Genomic DNA, 22485 nt, shown 5'->3' with positions numbered 1-22485 from the left:
GTGCCAAAAATTACATCTGCCTTAGCTAAAATAACAAATGATACCATAATGAAATTTAAAATGGACTCCACCTACATAGCAACATTCTCAGCTTTATGGAATATTTAACCTTGATTAATTGACCAGCATGCCAACTCTGTTATGGGCTTGTTTGATAGACATGCAGTAAGTTCTCAGTAGCCATTCTTTCATCACTGGCTACTGTGGAACAATGAGGAGCTAGCTGCTGCATTACAAGTGAGCCAACTTCTTAGCTGGAATAAGCACTGTTGGGCTGACCATAATGATGTATCCCTTATCCAGCTTGGAAACTTAACTTGGGCCATCCACCAAAAATTGGGTTTGGTTCATTCTCAAAAGTCATGCCAATCTTAACAGGAACTAGGCCCTGCAGTTTCCCTCTTTTCACTGTTTTTTCTCCACCTTAGCACTTGGCAGTCTGTCTTACCTTTAGTCCTCCTCTGAAATCATAGAATCATAGAATAGTAGGGTTGGAAGAGGCCTACAAGACCGTCGAGTCCAACCCCCTGCTCAGTGCAGGAATCCAAGTCAGAGCATCCCTGACAGTTTGCTGTCCAGCCTCATCTTGAATGCCTCTGGTGTGGGAGAGCCCACCACCTCCCTAGGTAATTGGTTCCATTGTCGTATTGCTCTAATGCAGCGGTCCCCAATCTTTTTGGCATCAGGGACTGGTTTCGTGGAAGACAATTCCATGGACTGGGGGGGTCCATTTGCGTCCGTGATCTTTGCAGTAATAGGCCACATAAAGATTTACATAGCCTATTACTGCAAAGAGGAGGGATGCAAATGGCATCCACTACGCGGATGCCATTTGTGTCCCAGCAGCCGGAAGTCCACCAGCAGCCAGAGCCGGCTGGCAGCTCCGCGGACTCGCCATGGAGCCGGCTGGGGCTGAGGAAGATTCCGAGGGGGAGGGATGGATCACCTCCCCCCCCCGCGGACCCAAGGTAAGGGGGTTTCGCACACCCCTACACTCACCTCCTGCTGTACAGCCCAGTTGGGGACCCCTGCTCTAATGGTCAGGAAGTTTCTCCTGATGTTCAGCTGGAATCTGGCTTCCTGTAACTTGAGCCCATTATTCCATGTCCTGCATTCTGGGATGATCGAGAAGAGATCCTGGCCTTCCTCTCTGTGGCAACCTTTCAAGTACTTGAAGAGTGCTATCTTATCTCCCCTCAGTCTTCTCTTCTCAAGGCTAAACATGTCCAGTTCTTGCAGTCTCTCTTCATAGGGCTTTGTCATGACAAATTGATGTAATATAAAAAGATTACAGTTGATTGGAAACGCAGAATGCAAAGATTCTGAAGTGAGGGCAGGGAGAAGTACCTGGAACGTCACATGCAAAGTATCTGGTTCATCTGCAATTATAGCACACCCAATATCTGCACTGTTGAGTGTGACTGTGTGTTCTTTAATGTTGCATTTTGACTAGACCAGAAAGGAGATCAGCCAGTTGAGACAAATGAGAATGCTCCAGGAAGTGAGTAATAAGCCCCTTCCTGCCTATAGTGGCTAAAATGTTTTGTGGCTTCACACCTTGACTAACCAGTGATATATCTGGAGTCTGTCCTTGTTATATTAACTGTTTGTATCTCATAAAGCAACTGCATTGCTGAAAGCTCATGTCTGTTAAATGTGAGCTGTGATTCCATTTGCCGTTTGTAACCAAAGTCATGATTTTCTGACTTGCTGTGGAATAGGAACCAACCACACATATGAAACATTTTAGAACTACCTCTAGGGTTCTTGCAATATTAACATTGATGTTGGTACAAAGCATGACCGGCGTGCCAGTGCAGGAAAGACACTTTATAGTAGCAAAATACTTGGTTGTTTTGATGGGAGTTGGGAGCAGAAGGAGGCCCTGTATATTGCTAGGACCCCAGGTGGGGAAGAAATTCTGGGGCCTCCATTTCTTTTCACAAAGGCACATGGGTATCCCTCTCAGTGGACACTGGGCTGGTTCAATTGGTGTCAGTTGCAAGCTTTGCCTCCACTGCAGATTTGTACTGGTGCAGGCTTTTTGCCCCCTCTCCAGGAGACAATGGCAGACATCCACTTCTATGGGAAAAGCACTTCTCTCTTTCCATTCTTTATTGTGTTAATTGTTGGGGGGAGGGTTGGAATGCAAGCCTGTGAGCATGGATTATAAACATGTATTATTATTTTGTTGGGGTGTGGGGGACAGTAGCTATTTTAGGCACTGAATAAATAATACACTAGCACTGTAACTGAATTTAACTCTGTATTGAGAATCCATCTTTATAGATTTCCAAGAATTGATACTTGAAATGCATTATCTGGAATCAAATGTCTGGGGAGCCAGTGTGGTATAGTGGACACGTGTGTTGATCCTGGATGAAGGAGACTGGATTCAAACTCCTCAATAATGAGGCTTTAAAAAAAAACTGTCAGGGAACTGCAGTAACTGCAGCAGTAAGTGCTCCGAAAAGGAGCTGTGAAAAGGGGGGGGGGGAGTTAATATCTCCCCTGTTCTGGACTAGCTGGAGACTTGGGGAATCATTGAAAAGGTGGAGGATATTGAAAAGTGTCAGTCCACCACTTAAAAATGAGAGGATCATGTTGTCAAGGGAGAGATACTGTCCCCCCCTTTTGGTGCACCTCTTTGCCTCCCCTTCCCCATTTTCAGTGCTTCTGAATTGCACTACTGGGTCCCTCCTTCGCCATAGTATTATTTCTCCCCTGGTACTTCACAACTGTATGCAAATTAGCCGATATGCAAGTCAGTTGACAAGTCAGTTCCTTGTATGTTACCTACTCCCCTTCCTGGCTCCCATTCACAGCTGAAATAGACAAGGAAATTGACCAGGCAAGACTACACATATCGGACAGCTGTAAGTGCACACTTATGAAACACCAACAGAAATAATAACAAAAAAATTATGGCTCCAATTGCGCATTTTTGAGGCACCGAAAAAAATGCTGGGAACGAGTGATGGACCTTCCAAAGTGCATTTTGGCACGTTGGAAAGACAGTCACTGGCAAGATCACAAAAAGCAGTGGCATGGGCTTCTTTGCTGCTCTCGCGGAGTACCTCAGTAGCCGATTGCTGCAACCCACGATAGAATCAATCTCCTGGGTTTGCACAACACAACGACCATTTGTGGGTAAAAATAACCCTACAACAAGCCATGGGTTCTCAGCATTGCTGGTTCCTGAAAAATAAGCCACCCCGCAGAAAACACTCCACGTTTGGACAACACGACAACCAACCATGGCTGGATACCCACTGTAGGTTGTCATGTCATGAGAACCCAGTCAATAGCTGTAGACTTTTGCATCCTTTTTCTGCGCTCTGGTTAACGTGTGTTGGGGGGCCTTTTGTAAGCTGAACAGTACATGTATCAGGAGTAGAAATGTGCCCACATCTTCCCATGGGGGAGAGATGAGAGTTCCTTGTAGATAGGATACCTGGAAATATGGAAAGAACATAAAACAAGTCATTATCACATCCTCTGTTGCAGCTTCCTTGTAGCATGAATTGCTGCTCATAGTATGTGTATCTTGCATGTTGAAGTTTCTTATGCATGTAAATGTATTTTTGTTTCGAAAGCACTTTTTTCCTGTACTAGAATGTAATTAGCTCTCTAAACATGAATTGCTGCTCTTTAGTTTCCACAGCACCTTCTTTCCCTGATAGCCAGTTCTCACATCCGGAAAAAATCAAATGGATGAGCAAATCAGTCCCAGCATTTCTGCAGGATGAGGCAAGTTCTTACTTTTTTGCATTTCTTAAATATCTTAGTAGTTTGCTTTAAGGGAGTGCTGACATGCCCATGAAGAAAAGCTGTAATGTAGAGACTGACACTAAGTAAGAATGTATTGAAACTTGTTCCAGAGGGGATGGGGTGAAGAAGTGAGTCTTGGGGATTTCTGCCTTTGATGCACTATGTTCTGAATTATGCAGATTAAACTGTGAGGGCATGGAGGGTATAAATGTGGAGTATCTTGTCTTGAAGTAGCAGTTGGACTTATTGGGGGCTTATTCATGTCCAAACTGACCAAGATAGGGATTCAGTGGACCCAGGAAGATTTTGGAGGGATGTGGTAGATAATGTGCCCAGGCCCACAGTGGTTTGACAATGAGCCCACAATCTAAAATTGTAGCTGCATAGTGAAAAATGTAGATTTAGGTGCAAGGTGAAGCAATCCTATGACTGCTTTTACCATGTGTTCAAGATAACCCTGAATTTACTCAATTTGCTTATTGTCACCCTGGTTTTGCTGTGAGGAACCAGGGTTGGCAATAATTTCAGCCTTGAACAATGAAGAACGCATGATAGGAAAAGATGATGATAGTTGTGAATGTGAACTAGAACAGATCCCCCTTGATTCTTTCACTTCTGGCTTTTGCATCTTTCTCTTGTTTTGTGTTAAACAGCTTTTATAACTATTGCAATTACTGGAACAAAAGCCTCCCCGCTTCTCCTAAGTGCGTTCTTTCGTAAACACCACAACTTAAATTAGCCGCTTACCAGAAACCTGAATCTATGAATGAATCAAACTTCGAATCAATTTTGCAATCATCTCTTGATCAAATAATAATTGCTAATATAAAATATTACCCCAGAGCGAAAGTTGGCAATGAAGTGGATGGGGTCTATTGAAAGTAAGGGACATATTCCAAGGCAATTGAATGTTATTGTTCGTAGTGACCTCACATGTCTTAGGGTAGAGAATCCTGCCCAGAGGCAAAATACAACTAAACCTGAACAAAAGCAGTCAGATCCATACTTTCTCTGGAAAACCTTTTAAGGCATTTAGCCAATTGCTGAAATGATCTTAGTAGGTAGGTAGGTCTGCCTAATATTTAACTTGGTTTTGCCCTTTCTGTACCCTGAAACACGTTACATCAAGTTGTAGCAGTCTGGTTACCCTGAGGAAATAACCAAACCTAGTGTATATTATGGTGCAGGAGTGAACCTTAGGCCTAGTAATTACCTTCAGATACAAGTATGTCCCAGCCACTCAGTCAATCCACAGCATGGAAAAGAAAAGAAAAAAGAGTGCACGCATTGTGTGGCTGGGACATACTTGTATATGTGTGCACATAGGCGTTTGTTAATATAGGATGTTTACATGCTTTGGGGAAACGGCCTACATCCCATGACATATAGACGATATGTCCCAGTTCAGTATATACTGGTGCCTAGTTAATATGGAATGTAAAAGCATTTTAAACACTGGGTTTATAATTAACAACTGCAGTTGTTTTTTAATAAAAAGATTGCAGTACTGATTCCTCTAGACAGATAGATTTAGATATAGATATGCAGCTTGCTTATTTCTATGAGCCCAGAAGGGGACCAAAAAATACAAGGCATAAAATGTGTCACTAGTCTGCTGAACTAACAAATGAAACTGAGGCTGCTGCTCTAGTTGACTGGAATGGAATTAAAACATTTGTTTGAAGAATGAAACGGTGGCAGTGTTGGCAGCATATAGACCGAACACGGAACTGTCTGTTTTTCTACTTAATTGCTTTGTGTCTTTTCTTAAAAGTACAGCTAAATTCTTGCATGCAAAACATGCATGCGACTTGAGGCTTTCATCATTAACTCTGTGCCCAGTGATGCTGTGTCCCAGAGCTGCGAGCCTCGGCAAATCTCCTCCCTGAAATTGCACCACATGGCAATATTCGCCGCCGCTTTTTGAACACCTGCGCAAACCTTTTTTCCCTCTTTGTGTAATATCTTGTAGAGCGATGACAGAGAGACCGATACAGCCTCAGACAGCAGTTACCCACTTGGCAGAATCAAGAAGAGCCCCAGTTCGCTAACCAATCTTAGTGGCTCTTCTGGCTTGGCGTCCTTGTCTTCTGTATGTAAAGAAAAGCTTCAGTTAACAACACTGCTTTTACTAATATTCATATGTCTGTAACCCCAACATCAGTAGCAGAGCTCCTGTTTGCTGTTGTAATTCCTGAAGCCATTACAAATGCGTGTTAATTAGTTATAACACCCAGATTTCTTATTTTAAAAAGTACTACGCTTCTATCTAAATTAACCACTCATTTGTCTCTCCCCATTCCACCTAACCTTTGGGGACCCTTCCAAGTGCTTGTCACTACTGTTCCTAATTATGGTCTCCTGTGAAGGCCTGTGCCCAAGTTTTCCATGGAAAGTACTCTTGACAGGGAGCTACAAGCAATCCTGGCTTCCTAGTGAGTGGGACTGTTTATACAACACGCTAACCCACATTCAGTGGTTGAGTGTGGGCTGTTGAGCCATGGGTTGTTTATTGAACTGTAGGTTAGTGAGTTGTCTGAACCCAGGACATTTTCTGTAGGGTGACTTGTTAATCATGAAGTGTGGCTTGTTAATCACCTTGAACAACCCAACAACAAACCATGGGTTCACAACATGGCTTGTTGTTTGAGAAAAAATAAGCCATGCTGCACGGTTAACAAGCCACCATATCAAAAATGTCCTGGGTTCAGACAATATGCTAACCCATAGTTCAACACACTACCCATGGTTCAACAGCTACCCACACTCAACCACTGAGTGGGTTAGCATGTTGTGCAAACCCAGTTAGTGTATGGCTCAATGCAGACATTGCGCCAAATGATGGTGGAGGCTTAACTGTGGTTTAGTGTAATTTAACCAATAATCATGGCTTGTTGATGGGCCAGTAAACCAGAATTGGAAACTATGGTTTGTGGAAGGATGACTGAATTTGCAAACCATAGGTAGGGCTATTGCTGTACTTGCAGAGGCCGCTGCACTATGAAGGCAGGAGTGAACATAGAAAGTTCATGAACTCCTATATCTTTCTGTCCAGGCTTCATTCAGTCCATGCCTGCACAGCCAGCATAATCAAGGGGCAAGGTGTGCGGTTGTATTTGGAGACAAGCATTCAAATCCTATCTCAGCAATGTATTTCCTGCACAGGCTTAAGTGAGCTCCTATGATCTTCAGGTTTAAAAAAAAATCCGTAATAGTAGTGACCTCTTTCATAGCATTGTTTGAAGATAAGATGAGGACTGTAGAGCAATTGCTATACTGAAAATATTGACTGTTTAGTACTGAAAGTACTAAACATAATGGTGGATAATAAGGCTACCACTATAATGTAACAGGTCTGAGGACAAATTTCCAATAGTCTTTGAATGCAGACAGGAAAGTAGATGGGGAAACCTGTTAGCAGATCTTAGAGAGAGAGTAGTAGGCAAAATGCTTCTGTTGGATCCTCTCTATAAAATTACTCTTTGCATGTATGTTATTAATGATTTCCCCTATTGTTTGAAAACAAGCATGCATTTTTAAATATACCATATATCTCCCACTTGGTGACATCTGTAGAGGGACTTTTAATTTTTTTAACTGCCTCCAGCTGTGCACAGATGGAATTCTGTCCTGTACTTAAATTTATTTCCCACCTTAAAAGTAAACAAGCAATAAATAATTTTAAAAGCGGCTATTCTTCGCTTTGTGACGTCTACAGGTGAGCACTAGTGTGATGAGTATCTACAGTGGAGATTTTGGCAATGTGGATGTGAAAGGGAATATCCAGTTTGCCATTGATTATGTGGAGCAGCTGAAGGAGCTCCATATTTTCATCGCCCAGGGCAAGGACTTGGCAGTCGCGGATGTTAAGAAGCAACGTTCAGATCCGTAAGTGCAGGGTGAGAGGTGGGGCGGATACCCGAGGCTTTCATTGCAAAAAGCTTTGCTGTATTGTACACAAAGTCGAATGGGCCTTTCAGCCTAAAATCCTTTACACCAAGGGTGTTGAACCTCAGGCCTGTGGGCCAAGCCCAGCGTTCTGGGGTTCCCCAGATGGCCGTGACTCTTCCTCCTGGCCACACCCCCTTTCCTTCAAATGCCTATTCCTGGCTTTTCACACTCCCCCTCCCCGCATTTTAAACGGTTGAAATACCTCTCCCGAGGCTTAGTTACTGGCAGTAAAAGCATTAAGCTAAAATGTGCTGGTACGGTCTGTCCCACCCCTTTCGCCTTTGCCCACCACTCGAATGCAGCCTCTGAGAGCTTCTCTGAAATTAAATTTAGCTGTCAGGCTGAAGGAGGTTCAACACCCCTGCTGTAGACTCCTAGTGAGTGGGGGATAAGATCCAGTGATGTCCAGACTGACCCAATGGGTAAGAACATAAGATGAGCCCTGCTGGATCAGACCAAGGGTCCATCTAGTCCAGCATTCTGCTCCCACAGTGGCCAACCAGCTGTTGACCAGGAACCCACAAGCAGGGCATGAGCACAACAGCGCCCTCCCACCCATGTTACCAAGCAACTGGTGTACATAGGCTCACTGCCTCTGGTACTGGAGGTAGCACATAGCCATCGAGACTAGTAGCCATCGATGGCCTTTTCCTCAGCTTTTCCTCATCCTATGTTCTTGATTGCCCAGTACTACTCAGTAGCATAGTATGCTCTTGCAATCAACTGTAAACGGTGACAGTGATCTATGTGACATGATCAGTTGAATGTGAGCTGCTAAAATGAAGCTTTATGTTAGTTTGGGGTTACCAGATGTAAGGTTTTGTATCTGCATTTTATTTATTTATTTATTTGATTTATACCCCACCTTTCTACCAAAAGATGGCACTCAAGGAAGCTTATGAAACAAGGAATGTTTGGTCCTTGAGGAATGAAATGTTTCTAAGTCTACTCCAAGAGACCTACTTCCAGTGGAGACTGGTGGATCAGATGTCAGTGGGGTGGTTTTTCCGTTCCAGGTTTTTGTCAGAACTAGTCAGAACTCTAAAATAGCTATCCAAAGTGCTGAACCCTACCACCAAAATGGGTACAGAACCTTGGATAGCTTCTTTAGAGTTCTGACTGAAACCTGGAGCAGATTCATCGTCCCAGTGACATCAAAGCCACCAGCCTTCACTGCCTACTTCCCTGTTGATAGCTTCACTGTGCCAGAAAATGGAGCAGTTCCAGCCCAGGTGTGGGCACGTTTGAAGCCAGTACAAAACAAGGGAATGGGACTTATAATCGCTGAATTTCTCCTTTTCTCTCCACAGTTAGCTTCATAGGGAGGACACTCGGTGTGTGTACCTCTACTATTTACCTGTATTGCTAATAATACAAAAAGGCTGCCTGACTTATACGAGAAAAGGGAAATAAAAGACATTTGAAGGCAAGGGGCATAAGTCCTGCAACCAAGGACAGCCAAAAAGCATAGTTTTCAAGGCAGGAATCTAGGGTGTATTATCTTTTAAAACTTTTTTTTTAGGAGGATTAAAATGAAAGAGTAGGGGGCATGGGCCTTATGAGAGGGTATCATATGTCCCAGGAGTAACCATGTAAGAATCAGTGTGGGGTAGTACTAGATCAACATTGGGAAGACCTGGGTTCAAATGCTGACTCAGCCATGAAGCTCACTGGTTGACATTGGACCAATTTCTGTGTCTTGGCCTAACCTATCTCACAGAGTGGTTGTAAGGAGAGGATCATGCAGTGGAGACCAGTGGCTCTGATGTCAGTAGATCTGCTCTGGGTTTCAGTCAGAACTCTATAGGAACTATCGAAGGTGCGGATGCTCCTTTAGAGTTCTGACTAGTTCTGACTGAAAACTGGAGCAGATTCACTGTTCCGCTGACATCGGAGCCACCAGCCTCCACTGGGAGTATGTAACGAACCTTGAGCACCAAGGAGGAAAAGCAGGATACAAAAGTAATAAATAGGCCAAACCAAACAGGGCTGAAATGAATTTGTGTGGAACAATTACTAATGAAGTCTTCCCCATGTGAGTGAGCATTCTATCTCTGGCCTTTCAGTCTTGGGAAGAAACCTGTAAAGAAGCTTGTGACTTGAGTTGATTGGGTTGATGATAGATTCCATTTTGAAATGTCTTATATAAGACTGACCTATTCAATTTTAAGACAAGAGGTCTACAGCCAAAGGCTGTTATTTTGCTTTTTAACTCCGTTGAAAATCAGCATCTGCATTCAAATATTATCTTACCAGACTGATTCTTAAAACTTTTTTAGGTATGTGAAGAGTTACCTGCTACCAGAAAAGTACAAGCTTGGCAAAAGAAAGACATCTGTGAAGAAAAAAACATTGAACCCTGTCTATAATGAGATATTACGGGTAACTTGTATCATTGATGTTCCGGTTGTGAGTGTTGTTGCTTATCCAGTCAAAACAACACTATTCACGCACAAGGGGAGGTATCAGCAGGTTCAGTGGAGCCCATAGATTGGCAAAAGTACAAAAACCTTTAGGGGACAAAACCCCACAAACCAGCCTAGTGAGGACTGAGTGTGCTCAGTGGCTGCAGAATGTTGGCTGACTGTCGGGTGGAGTAGTGGGCCGGGGGGAGGAATGAGGATGAATGGAGAGGAGTGGCTGGAATCCTGAACAGCAGCGCTCCACAACATTTTGTTGCAGGTCCCACTTAAGAACGTAAGAAAAGTGTGGTGGATCAGATCTAGTTCACATAGTGGCCAAGCAGCTATCCATGGGAAACCCACAAGCAGGACATGAGTGCAACAGCATCCTCTTGCCTCTGTTCCCCAGCAACTGGTGTACATAGGCATACTGCCTCTGATATGGGAGGTAGCATATAGCCATCAGGACAAGTAGGCATGGATAGCCTTTCCCTTCAGGAATTTGTATAAGCCCCTTTTAAAGCCATCTAAATTGTAATTCATGCTAGTAGAATAAATGCACCACATATTGTAGAGTAGGAAAACTCCAGATCTCTTTGGTACCTTGCCTTAGCAAAAAGAAAAGGAAGATTCTGTTCTGTGGATTGCCTCCAAAGCTTCCCTTTCTCCAACAGAAGGAGGAAACCTTTGGATCCAGTGTTTTTTGGGAGGGGGCAACAAGAAGTGTGTGGTTTTTTTTTTAATACAATGTGCTGATGAAGCAAATCCAATCCTCCTTTATTGGAGCTGCCTGGAACAGATCCCTTGAACTACGGTGCTCAAGATTCCTGTGGAGAAGCGCTGACACTTAAAATTTAAGTTAAACTAGATTTTAAATTTCGTACTGTAGATAATGGGCCCGTTTGCATGTCACGACAAGCCGCCATGGGTTAATAAACTCTCGAGGTGCTGGGGCACATGCAGGCCCCAGCTGGCAGTTGCTGTGGCTTGTGTTGTGCAAACCCAGGCGGCAGGGCTTGTTTGACATTTAGACGACCTTCAGATAACCCATGGCTTGTTTTAGGGTTATTTGAGGGTTGTCTAACCCGCAAGCAACCTGTCTCACCTGGGTTTGCACGACATGACAAATGACGGCAGGCCGGGTACCAGCGGGCGCCATGCTAAAATGGTGCCCGTGGGTGCCCGGCACAACGCAACAGCCCCTGGAGGTAAATGAAGCCAAAGGTGGGATGTCGTGACATGCAAACCAGGTCAATGTCCTTAAGCATCAATTTGTCTTATTTGCAGTATAAAGTTGACAAGGCCCTCTTGGCATCCCAGAGGTTGAATATCTCCGTTTGGCACAACGACACTTTTGGGCGCAATAGTTTCTTGGGTGAAGTGGAGCTTGACCTGGGCGACTGGGACTGGAATGACAGGCAGAAGAAACAGATGAACTGGTACCCACTTAAACCACGAGTGAGTTCATGAGTCTTTGTGCCAGACACTCTTCTTCCCCACCAAGCCCCTCAATGTTCCGACTTCCTAAAGGAGTGTGAGCAATAAATTTCATTTTCTTTATTTCTTTCATTTCATTTCTGTAATGCCCAATAGCCGAAGCTCTCTGGGCAGTTCACAAAAATTAAAACCTCCAAGCACAGCATGAAACAATATAAAGCTTAAAACCACATATAACAGTACAACCAGAATAAAACCTAGCAGTAATGCAGAGATTGAAAATACAGATTTAAAACACCAAAGCTAAAAGACTGGGAAGCCAAAATGCTGAAATACTGAGACAATAAAAAGATCTTCACCTGGCGCTGGAAGGAGTACAAAGTAGGTGCCAGGCGAACCTCTCTAGGGAGCTCATTCCACAGTTGGGTTGCCACAGCAGAAAAGGCCCTTTTCCTGGTAGCCACCTGCCTCACTTCCTTTGGCAGGGGCTTATGGAGAAGGACTGCTGAGGATGATCTTAGGGTCCAGGCAGGCATGTATGGGAGGAGGAGTTCCTTCAGATAACCTGGCTCCAAGCCATTTCATACACCAGATTGCTGTTAAAAGTGAAATTAATAACATTGCCCAGTGTGGAGAATTTCTACTTCTCAGTCAAGAAGTAAACTGGCACTGCAGCATGTCACTGATTGATTTAAAATGTTTTGATTTTAAAAGATGACTTGAGTTTTCATCAGGCATCAGATTTAAGCGTAATAATATAGTAGTTAAAAATTCTTAGAAGTTTTCACAGAGGTGGAACTTGCTGTGACACATGGTATGTTGCTTAGAACAGCCTTCCCCAACCTGGTGCCCTGCAGCTGTGTTGGACTTCAACTCACAGCATCCCCAGCCAGCATGCTGCTCAGGGATTATGGGAATTGTAATTCAACATAGCTGGAGAGCGCCAGGTTGGGTAAGGCTGACTTCAAAACACTGACCCAGTTTGTACAACATGAGGGTGGTTAATAAGCCATGGTGGCTTGTTAACCACCCCTGCGCATGCCATGTTGGTTTATTAACCACCCTTGCGCATCATATGTCAGCTGATTTCCCTAATTACCCTCACTGGGCGCAGCTGGTTGTTACGTGTGAACGCGGTGAGGGTGGGTGGCTGGGATGGTTAACAAACCACCCAGCAACCTACAACACAGCATGGGGTCTGGGTAGTTTGTTAACCACCCACCTGCCCACCCTCACAGGGTTTGCACGTACAAGCCATGCCTGGTGAGGTTAGTTAGGGATGGCATGCACAGGGATGGTTAATAAGCCACTGTGGCTTATTAACCATCCCTGTGTCATGTGAAGTGGCCCAGAGATGTTTATTTTCCCCACTCAAAATTATGATTTAATTTATGTGCAAATTGATGCAAATTTAGTAGATCAAGTCTGCAATCCTGTATGGAATTACCTGGGAGTAAACCCCATTGGACCCAATGGGACTTACTTCTGAGTAGACATGCATGGGATTGTGCTGTAGTGGTAAGACTTTTAGCTGATTGAGTTTGAAATTTCCTTAGTCACGATAAGCCTAATTTGAAACCGTTTCTGGCATGCTGTTTGAGAAAATACATAAATAAGAGATGCTGCAAAAATGGGCGCAGTTGTATACAGAAGACTCCACCATCAGTGGTTATTTTTTGTTTTTTCATAAACGGTCAGACTCCGCTAGCTGCTCTTGACCTAGAGAACCGAGGGGAGATAAAGATAGCACTCCAATACATCCCACAGCCTGCAGGGGGTAAGTATTCCTTTTACACACATCTCAGATTTGCTTCATGGGGTGTTTTGCTCCCAACTTCAGTCTCCTCCCGAGAATAAACCTGGAATGTCTAAAGATGAAGGGACATGGCTTAGCCTTTTTGCTTACATGTGCAGGCAGAGTTGAACTCACATGCTCACTCAGTCATTTCTTCCCTTTCATATGGAGACAAGACGCTTCCATTCCTGGTTTGTGGCAAACCATAGTTTGTACCATGTCATCCAATCCTGAGAAATTAGAGCTTGCAAACCAGTCAGGACAAAACCACGGCTTCCCGTTGTGGTTTGGAGGGAAATTACAGCATTCCAGATTCAGACAAAATAGTACAAAATGTGGTTTGTTGCAAATCTGGAACAGAAGCCTCTAATGTTCAAGTGCAAGGTGAGGATGGGAGAGTGTAAGTCAGCCTAAGGCTGGTTGTGCTTCTAATGCTAAAACAAGGTTGTGTCTGAACTGCCCATAAGTTCATCTGGCTATGAACTTCAGAGGGACAATGCCTTTTTTATTCCTAAAGAGAGACTCCCAGAAGCTGCAGGTGTTGTACAGTATTGGATCGTGAATACTGTTTTGCTTGCTTGCTAGGAGGTTCTACTCCTGACTGCCTGCTTGCCTGCTGCAGTTAATCTTTTGTTCACTGACTGAACAATTAACTTACAATGCAGGACCAACATCAAGATGGAGGCACCTGATGTAAGAAAGCACACCACCACCTTAAGTTTTACTGTAAGCCTTTCAGTGTTAGGTGTGAATACAATCTTTGAAGATGGAACCCTGGCCGTTAAACACACCAGAATCAGAGAATCCTGGGCTGTCTCCTGTCTGCTAATTGACAGCCCTCACTCCCTGAAGATGTGTTGTTGGCATGAAAACTGCCATGTGCTACTTTATCGCCTTTTTGTCTGGGATGTTTTCACTTCTTGGCATGTGCTGTTCTGTATTTCTGACATCACTCTCCCCAGTCAGTGGCGCAATCTTTAGACTTTACCTTGTTTGTGGTACTAGAGACAGTCAAGGCCCATCTTTCCCCTTTTTTGTCCTCCCAAGGTTACAAATTAAGTAATTTTTGGTACGCTTTTTAGGGGGAAGGATGTTGCACAAAGCAGGTGAAGTTTGCTTTTGGGGGGTGGAATTGGGGGAGGGAGGATGCTTAGGAGGACAAGGCTCTAAAGAAGTACCTCATCCCTATTGTGATCCAAATATGTATTGGGTTTGCATGTCCGCCCTCTTTCTAATACGGGTGTGTGTGTGTGTGTGTGTGTTGTAAAAGAAGGAACAAAAATATGCTTCTGATTGATTGGAGCGGGGGGTCTGTTTCAAAGGTAAGAAGACTCCAGCCACTGGAGAAGTCCATATTTGGGTGAAGGAATGCAACGACCTCCCAATCCTCAGGGGCAATAAACTCAACTCCTTTGTCAAGTGGTAAGATCATTGATTTGTCAGAACTAAGGCTTAATTTGGCAATATGGCTGTCTCTCGGAACAGAGATGGACGGAAATAATTGGAAGCTCTTTATGTGATTTGTCCCCCACATATGTGTGGCAACTTCAGTCATGACATCATAGCTTCTCTCTTGAGAGGTTGAGCTGGCGCAGTTGAGAAATCACTGTAGGAACATATAGATGAAATACAAAAGCAAGACGTCAAGCACATTCACAGCACTGTGAGCCTCTTCTTACATATGGGGTTAGCATACCAGTGAATTGAGCACTAGTATATCATTTTGCTTTCCCTCACTGGCTGATTATTGCTATCACCACTTCCTCGTCCTATTGAGGAATGAAGCACCGTGCAGCTGGCTGAGATGGAAGAGGAGGCTGGTGCTGCTGCATCCCAGGCCCTTGACTGGGGAGCACTTTCCTGGCGTGCTTGCCCCTCGTTACTGCTGCAGCCACCTCCTGTTTCTGGGGAAGAGAGCGACCACAGCTGAGGACTCAAGACAAAGCAATGCAACTCCACTTCTGCCTTGTGCAACTGTCTGCTGGGGGTTTCATTCCCCAGCAAGGGGGAAAGGCAGCAACAGTGACTGGTCAGCCAGCGGGTGAGGAAAAGTGAGATGCTGTGCTGGCATTCTGTTTGCTGAGAATTAGATGCTGTAGCAAAACGGTGACATTTTAAAAGCAGTACTTTAACACTGAGTAAAAAATGGGGGACAGGTTGTGATTGGTGGCAGCTGGGAAAGTAGGAAATTGTTTCTGTAACTCCTCCTCACAATAGGTTTTAAAGCAGCTGTTGGAAAGAGGAGACCTTAAAAGGGGTGGGAAAGTGCATTGCATAGAGCAGGGCTGGGGAACCCCTTTCAGCCCACATTCAGTTCTGGAGAAGCTGCATTCCAGTGGTGGGTGGGGCTGAAGGTCAAAGGAGTGGGGCCAGCAACACAAAACATTCCAGCATGCTGTAGTTTAAAGTTCTTGCTGACAGTACCTAAGCCTTACAAAAGGCATTTCAGCCTCTTAGAACAGGGGGGAAAACTGCACAAAAACTGAGAAACCACCAGATGATTGGTGGTTGGAGAAAAGTGGTGTAGCCAGCTGGAGAACCCCGGAAGGACAAATTTGGCCCCCAGGAGGGCTGGATTTAACCCCCGGGACTGAGGTTCCCGACCCTGGTATAGAGAGCTTCACAGGAGCATTTTAGTCCCCCCGCCTCTTCTATCCAAGCCTTCTTGGATACAGAAACAGCACCTAACTGCCACCAAACACGACTCAAGATTATCAGTGGGGCAATGGCTTTATAAACCTCATATTGTACCAATGCAAGCCTTAAAGTCTAAGTGTACTGTCAGTGTAATTCCCCCCCCCTTTGTCTGAAGCACCATTCTTCCAGATACAAGTAGAAAAAGCCGTCAGAAAACGAGAGCTGTGGCAAAGACAACCAACCCAGTCTTCAACCATACAATGGTCTATGATGGCTTCAGGCCTGAAGATTTGAAAGAAGCTTGCATAGAACTCACTGTCTGGGACCACAACAAGCTAGCCAATCACTTCCTGGGAGGCCTCAGGATAGGACTTGGAACAGGTACTTGCAGCTGAGTGGAAGTTGTCCCCCCATCCAAGTCGTATGTAAATGGATATTTATTTCAAAAAGAATCAGGAAGACCCAGTGGATTTAAAACAAGTGCTCTTAAATAATAGTTTTAAAACACCGTGTCCAATTCTTAGCTCCACCTGTCCTGTATCTGATTCTGGTGCAACCCTTCTTCACTGAGTAGCCTTTTTGTAAATTGGCATAGGGTTGGATCCAGACTGAGTGGAGTTCTGCTCATGGGATGCTCCTACTGGAGGAAGCAGCAAAAATCTCCAGGATTGCCAGTTTAAACTTTACCTACATAAATAATGGAGCAGAATAAATACAACTGAAAGCAGGATGTGGCAGTAATGTAAACTGAAGATCATTCTGTGGCAGTGTTTAGGCTTGCATCCAGAGCGTAAAATCCAGCATAAGTTCTGCTTAGAGTAGAACCCATTGAAAGTAATGGAACTTAAGTTGTTCAGGACTACCTTAAGTACCATTCATTTCAGTGGGTCTGTGCTTAGTAGGACTTATATTGAATTTTACCCAGAGGCATTGTGCTTTGTTTAAGGGAGATTTGCAGTTGTTGTTGTTCAGTCGTTAAGTCATGTCCGACTCTTCGTGACCCCATGGACCACAGCATGCCAGGCCTTCCTGTCCTCCGCTCTCTCCCGGAGTGTGCTCAAGTTCATATTCATTGCATCGGTGATGCTATCTAGCCATCTCATCCTCTGCCGTCCCCTTCTCCTTTTGCCTTCAGTCTTCCCAGCATCAGGGTCTTTTCTAGTGACTTTTCTCTTCGCATTTGGTGGCCAAAATATTTGAACTTCATCTTCAAGATTTGCATTTACTGCCATGTAAATGATAGATAACAGGCACTACTGATTTCATTTCTTTAAACACTTCCTTAGGTAAAAGCTATGGTACTCCAGTAGACTGGATGGACTCTACATTAGATGAAACCAGCTTATGGGAGAGGATGATCGACTCTCCAAACACATGGGTAGAAGACACCCTGCCACTCAGGATGCTGATGATGGCAAAATAGGATGATTCTCTGTGGTTGCTTTCAATTTTGTATGGCTTGCTGGAGCCTGAGTGGAGAGAAGAGCCAGGCAAAGATGCATACATGAACTAAGGGGGCAACATTCATGTGTAAATTCAGCAGAGGACATCTGTATCTGCAATACAATTTCATACTGTTTTGCTAAATGCCGCCTTGATAATGCACATTTAACATCTGCCTGCCCACAGGTACTGTGTTTAAGTTCTTTAAGCTTTATTAAAGTTTAATTAAAAACATAAAGTGTATTTAAAATATTATGTACAGTTATCTTGTATGGCCACCTTCAATAATGCATGAAAAAGGTTAATGATTTCACTAAATAAGCTAAATGTCAACACACTTTACTCTGCCACTGCTCCTCAATTCCCAAAGTCAATGCTGAATGCACCTGGCAATGCGATGTTATTTTGTCTTCATGATTGTGCAGAATCTAATTCATGTGTATCCCATCATCTTAAAAAGACCTTTAATGTTCAAATTGGGAAAATCCATAGCAGTTGCAAATCTGTAAAAATTTCTCCACCATTGCTCCACTTCATTGACTGCTGCTTGTGATGGGTAGGGAAAACTCACAGCATGATATCAGTACACATTGACTGGGTTCGCCCAACAAGCTAACCCAGACTCAGTGGTTGAGTGTGGTTTGTTTGTTGAACCATGGGCTAGCATGTTGTCTGAACCCTGGACATTTTGAACAGGGTGGCTTGTTAACCATGCAGTGTGGCTTGTTTTTCTCAAACAAGCCGCCTTGAGAACCCATGGTCGTTGGGTTGTTCAGGGTGGTTAGTAAGCCATAGTGCATAGTTAACAAGCCACCCTGGGTTCAGACAACACGCTAACCCACTGTTCAACGAACAACCCACACTCAACCACTGAATATGGATCAAAACAAGCCATGGTGGCTTATTTAAATCAGTGGCCATTCGCCCAATTACCTGCCTGGGCGCAGCTTGTCATGTCATCTGAGTCTGGGTGGCATGGCTTGTTTTGAGGAGGAAACAACCCTCAAATAACCCATGCATTCTTGTTGGGTTATTTGAGGGTTGCTTCCCTCTCAGTTCAGCCATGCTGGTGTTGCAGTCCGACACATCTGGAGGGTGCAAGGTTGCGGAAGGCTACACTAAACATTACAGAGAAGAGAGGTGGTGGTAGCACAGAACTGCTTTTTTTTCAGGGCAGCCCTACCTCTGCTGCAAAGTCTACTCCTAGTCTTGAGTACTCTTCTCTTTGCATGAGTAATCTGTACTGCAGCACTCTAAATACATGTTTTTTAAAGATCTTTTCAACTTATTAACCTTGAAATCAGATTCCCCGGCCCCGCTTGCCCCCCAAATTAAGACCACATTGACTTGGTTCAAGCATGGCTCATTCATCTTTACCTTTTAAAACTAAACATGCTTTTTATTATTGGTAAAACTAAAAACCAGGCTTTTTTAAAAAAAAGAATTCTTCCTTCCTCATTACTTCCAAAATGTGCTGCTGGCTATTTGAGTGTGTGTCAAATTTTGTTCTATGTACTCTACTGCCACCAGTTGGATAAAGCAGGAAACGATGCCTAAAGTAGGAGTGAACTTTTATGCAAAGAGCTGTATGTAATCAAATGTTGACAATATAAAACTTTATTTGTATATTTTTAAACTCAAAAGTCTATTAAAACTATATGTGTATTCACATGAGTAAATGTTAAATTGTGAAATGGATAAGCATGCTACATTTACTTTCCTTTTGCTTTCTTATTTTAAATTTTTTGGATGGGCTTTCCTTTATAATATATAAAAGCTAAACGTCCCACCCATCCCATCTACAGCCAATGCAAAAGTATCCAAATGAGCCTGTTTTTAAAGAGGGGAGGGGAGAAAACTTAAGCATACCTTTATTAGAATTGTGTATGTTTCCCGTAGCTGCCGTAACATGAAGAAATCGGTGGTCTGACCTTTATTTCATGGAATAAGCAGTGGAGGGCACAATCCTATTGGGATAGGTGGCTGCCTCTGAACCCAGAGGTGACTGCCTACCTAATGTATGGCAGGAGGAGCACAGAGGGGATCTTCTCTGCGCTCCAGCTGCCCTGCATTAGCAGCTAGACAGCCAATTTCAGCTGTCTAGCTGTGGGACATTGGAGCGCAGGGTGGGGAGGCCGGACGACACATAGGAAGCGTTGTACTGGCACTTCTGCACCCCCCCTCCCTGCCCCCCAGGAATGCCCTCTTTTGCCCTGTTCTGCGCTGCTCTTACGAGCATAGAGCCCGGGGGTGATCTGTGCTGCCTACGAGGAGGCAGGGGAGGGGGCAAGGAGGTGGTTCTCTGGGAACTGACCTTGGAGCACGGGCTCTGAGGTCGGTTCCTGGAAACTGACCAATCCTATGGCAGTCTAGCCACTGTCTAGCGGCCATAGGATTGCTCCCTAAACTTAGAAAGCACAGTCCCTTCCTGCAGTGTACAGATGGCTTTTAAAAAAGGAAAGCACTTCCTCTCCAAGTTTCCCTGGTGCCTTTTTCTGTGTTTTACATTGGATGCCCTGCATGTTTCATTGTAAATCAGAACTATTTCTACACTTTCACTGATTCTGTGACCTAGGCCTGCGCAAGCAGGTCAGGGCTTGCAGGAGGACATTCCTTTGGACTTCATACCCCCAGTTTGCAGGTTACTTGTACTTTTAGTGAGAGCAGCCGCTAAAAGTAGCCAGTAGCCCTGGAAAAGTAGCTATGTCCAGTAGCCCTGGAAAAGACTGAAGCAGTGGCTGATAGGTACCTTTCTGAGATGTGGAAGGGCCTCACATTCTAAGTAACAGCTAAGTATGTTGTAATGTGCCCAGGGCAATTTGTACTCGGCTGAGGGCCAGACATCAATGAACTTCCTGTGGAGATCTCCGTGTGTGTGTGTGTGTGTGTGTGTGTGTGTGTGTAGTAGAGCTGTGCATACAGCACTCGGTGAATTGTGCCCATAGTCCTTCCAAAGAACCTTGATTTCCCTTTTATTCTCACCCTTCCATATATAAAGCAGACTACACCCCTCTCCTGATTAGTGCATCAAACACAACCATTTTTTTTCTTCACTTGCACTTTGGGTATATATTTGGTACAGAAGTCGTTCTGGTTAAAAGATTTTAGCATACCTGAACTCATTCATTCCCAGTTCACTCAGTTAACATTTACATACCTGGTTGTGCTGGCTGTTGTTGAGCATCATTTCTTACGCTTCTAGTTGTACACTAAAGGCACTGGCCCACTGTGGAAATAGTTGCAATCCAGCCAGCTGCTTGGGAGAAAAACTGTGTGACGGGAGCAGCACTTACCCCTTGTCCCAGAAAATATCTGTCTCTCTCAGCTTTGGGCAGTATCGAATGCTGGTGAGGCACTAGCACAAAAGAATGCTAGCGCAACTGGAAACTAGCTCAGACGAGTGCTTCCGTAATTGGACAATTTGATGGCGCTCTTGGAAGGGAGCTCTGCTGACTTGAGTTGTTGCACAAGTGCTCATTTGGGGGTAGGCTCCCCGTTGCGCTAGCATTTGTTTCCACTGGTGCAACGTGTGCATACTGCCAGCACTGCATGCTGCCCTGTGATGGGAGCTTGGAAAGGGAGTGGTGGTCTTGGGCAGGGACCACTCTCTAACTCACTGCCAGAGCCGAGACAGATAGAACACTGAATTACCCACTGGTCCTAGGTAAGGGAGTCTTTTCCTTTGTTGCAGGGGAGGAAAGTCTGGACATGGAGGCCCCTGCTGAGACTATAAACAACTTTAAGAACATACTTCAGTATCATGCTGCCCTTCTACAAATCTGTGGTGTGGTCACACTTAGAATACTGTGTACCGTTCTGGTCACCGCACCTAAAAAAAGATATTGTAGAGTTGGAAAACGTACAGAAAAGGGCAACTGAAATGGGCAAGGGGCTGGAACATCTCCCCTATGATGGACGGTTACAACAGCTGGGATTGTTTAGCCTGGAAAAACGGCGGGCAAGAAGAGACATGACAGAGGTTTACAAAATTGTTCATGATGTGGAGAATATGGATAAAGAGACATTTTTCTCCTCTCTTAATACTAGAACCTGGGGTCATCCAATGAAGCTGATTGGTGGGAGATTCAGGACAGATAAAAGGAAGGACTTCTTCACACGGCACATAGTTAAACTATGGAACTCACTACCACAGGGTGCAGTGATGGCCACCAGTTTGGATGGCTTTAAAAGGGGGTTGGACAAATTCCTGGAGGAGGAGGCTACAATGGCTACTAGTCCTGATGGCTATGTGCTACCTCCATTATCAGAGGCATTATGCCTGTGTACACCAGTTGCTGGGGAACATGGGCAGGGGGTGCTGTTGCACTCATGTCCTGCTTGTGGCTCTTATGTTCTTAACATAAGAAGAATTGTGCTGGATCAGAACCAAGGCTTATCGAGTCCAGCATTCCATTTGCACAGTGGCCAACCAGAGGCTAACAGGAAGCCCACAAATAGGACATCAGGGCAATAGCACCCTCCCACATTCCCCAGCTACTGGGATTTAGAGGCCTACTGCCTCTGATATTGGAGGTAGGGTACAGTCATCATGACTAATAGCCATCGCCACCCAAGTTGATGGCTGTCGCTACAGTTTGTGGTAGCGAGTTCCATAGTTTATGCACTGTGTCAAGAAAGACTTCCTTTCATCTGTCTTGAATTTCTCACCATGCCGCTTTGGATGATCTTGGGTTCTAGTATTATATTGAGGGAGAAAAACTTGTATCTGCTTTCTCTGCACCAAGCATGATTTTATACACCTCTAAGCTAAAAAGCCCCAAACATTGCAGCTGTTCCTCAGAGGGGAGTTACTCCAGCCTCTTGATAATTTCAGTTGCCCTTTGAACTTTATTCAAATATACTTTTAATACTCCTTGAAGTTTTAAATGGTAGAAAGGTAGGATATAAATTTGTTAAATAGTTTCTATGTGGATATTACCTGGTGATGTTTTATTGGTCACAGAACAACCAATAAGGCCTCTGAAGATCTCAGCAGTCAATGGTATATATAGGAGAAAGTAGTCTGGTAGTTTGTTGCCAGTGGCATGT

The 22485-nt window shown here is 44.3% G+C and overlaps 1 protein-coding gene across 5 annotated transcripts in view; it reads left to right on the top strand.

Annotated features, from left to right (window-relative positions):
• SYTL2 (synaptotagmin like 2) overlaps positions 1–19143 on the top strand; it is a 99681-nt gene extending 80538 nt beyond the window's left edge. For 3 of the 5 annotated variants that reach the window (XM_084842511.1, XM_084842510.1, XM_084842509.1), the window contains exons 11-20: positions 1454–1501; positions 3656–3750; positions 5744–5863; positions 7490–7659; positions 10002–10104; positions 11412–11582; positions 13260–13338; positions 14679–14778; positions 16169–16374; positions 17280–19133. In XM_084842511.1, the coding sequence (XP_084698637.1) occupies positions 1454–1501; positions 3656–3750; positions 5744–5863; positions 7490–7659; positions 10002–10104; positions 11412–11582; positions 13260–13338; positions 14679–14778; positions 16169–16374; positions 17280–17416 (1229 nt within the window). In that variant the 3' untranslated portion in view covers positions 17417–19133. Of the gene's footprint in view, positions 1–1453; positions 1502–3655; positions 3751–5743; positions 5864–7489; positions 7660–10001; positions 10105–11411; positions 11583–13259; positions 13339–14678; positions 14779–16168; positions 16375–17279 lie in introns of all 5 variants that reach the window. The other 2 variants (XM_084842513.1, XM_084842512.1) reach the window with 1 other exon arrangement.
• The last annotated feature ends 3342 nt before the right edge of the window (positions 19144–22485 follow it).

The sequence above is a fragment of the Heloderma suspectum genome, chromosome 3, assembly GCF_057233095.1.
Source record: "Heloderma suspectum isolate Gila_16-S chromosome 3, 16-S_ref, whole genome shotgun sequence".
NCBI lineage: Eukaryota > Metazoa > Chordata > Lepidosauria > Squamata > Helodermatidae > Heloderma > Heloderma suspectum.
The sequence above is the reverse complement of the archived record's forward strand: the minus strand, read 5'-3'. Positions and strand labels throughout refer to the sequence as shown.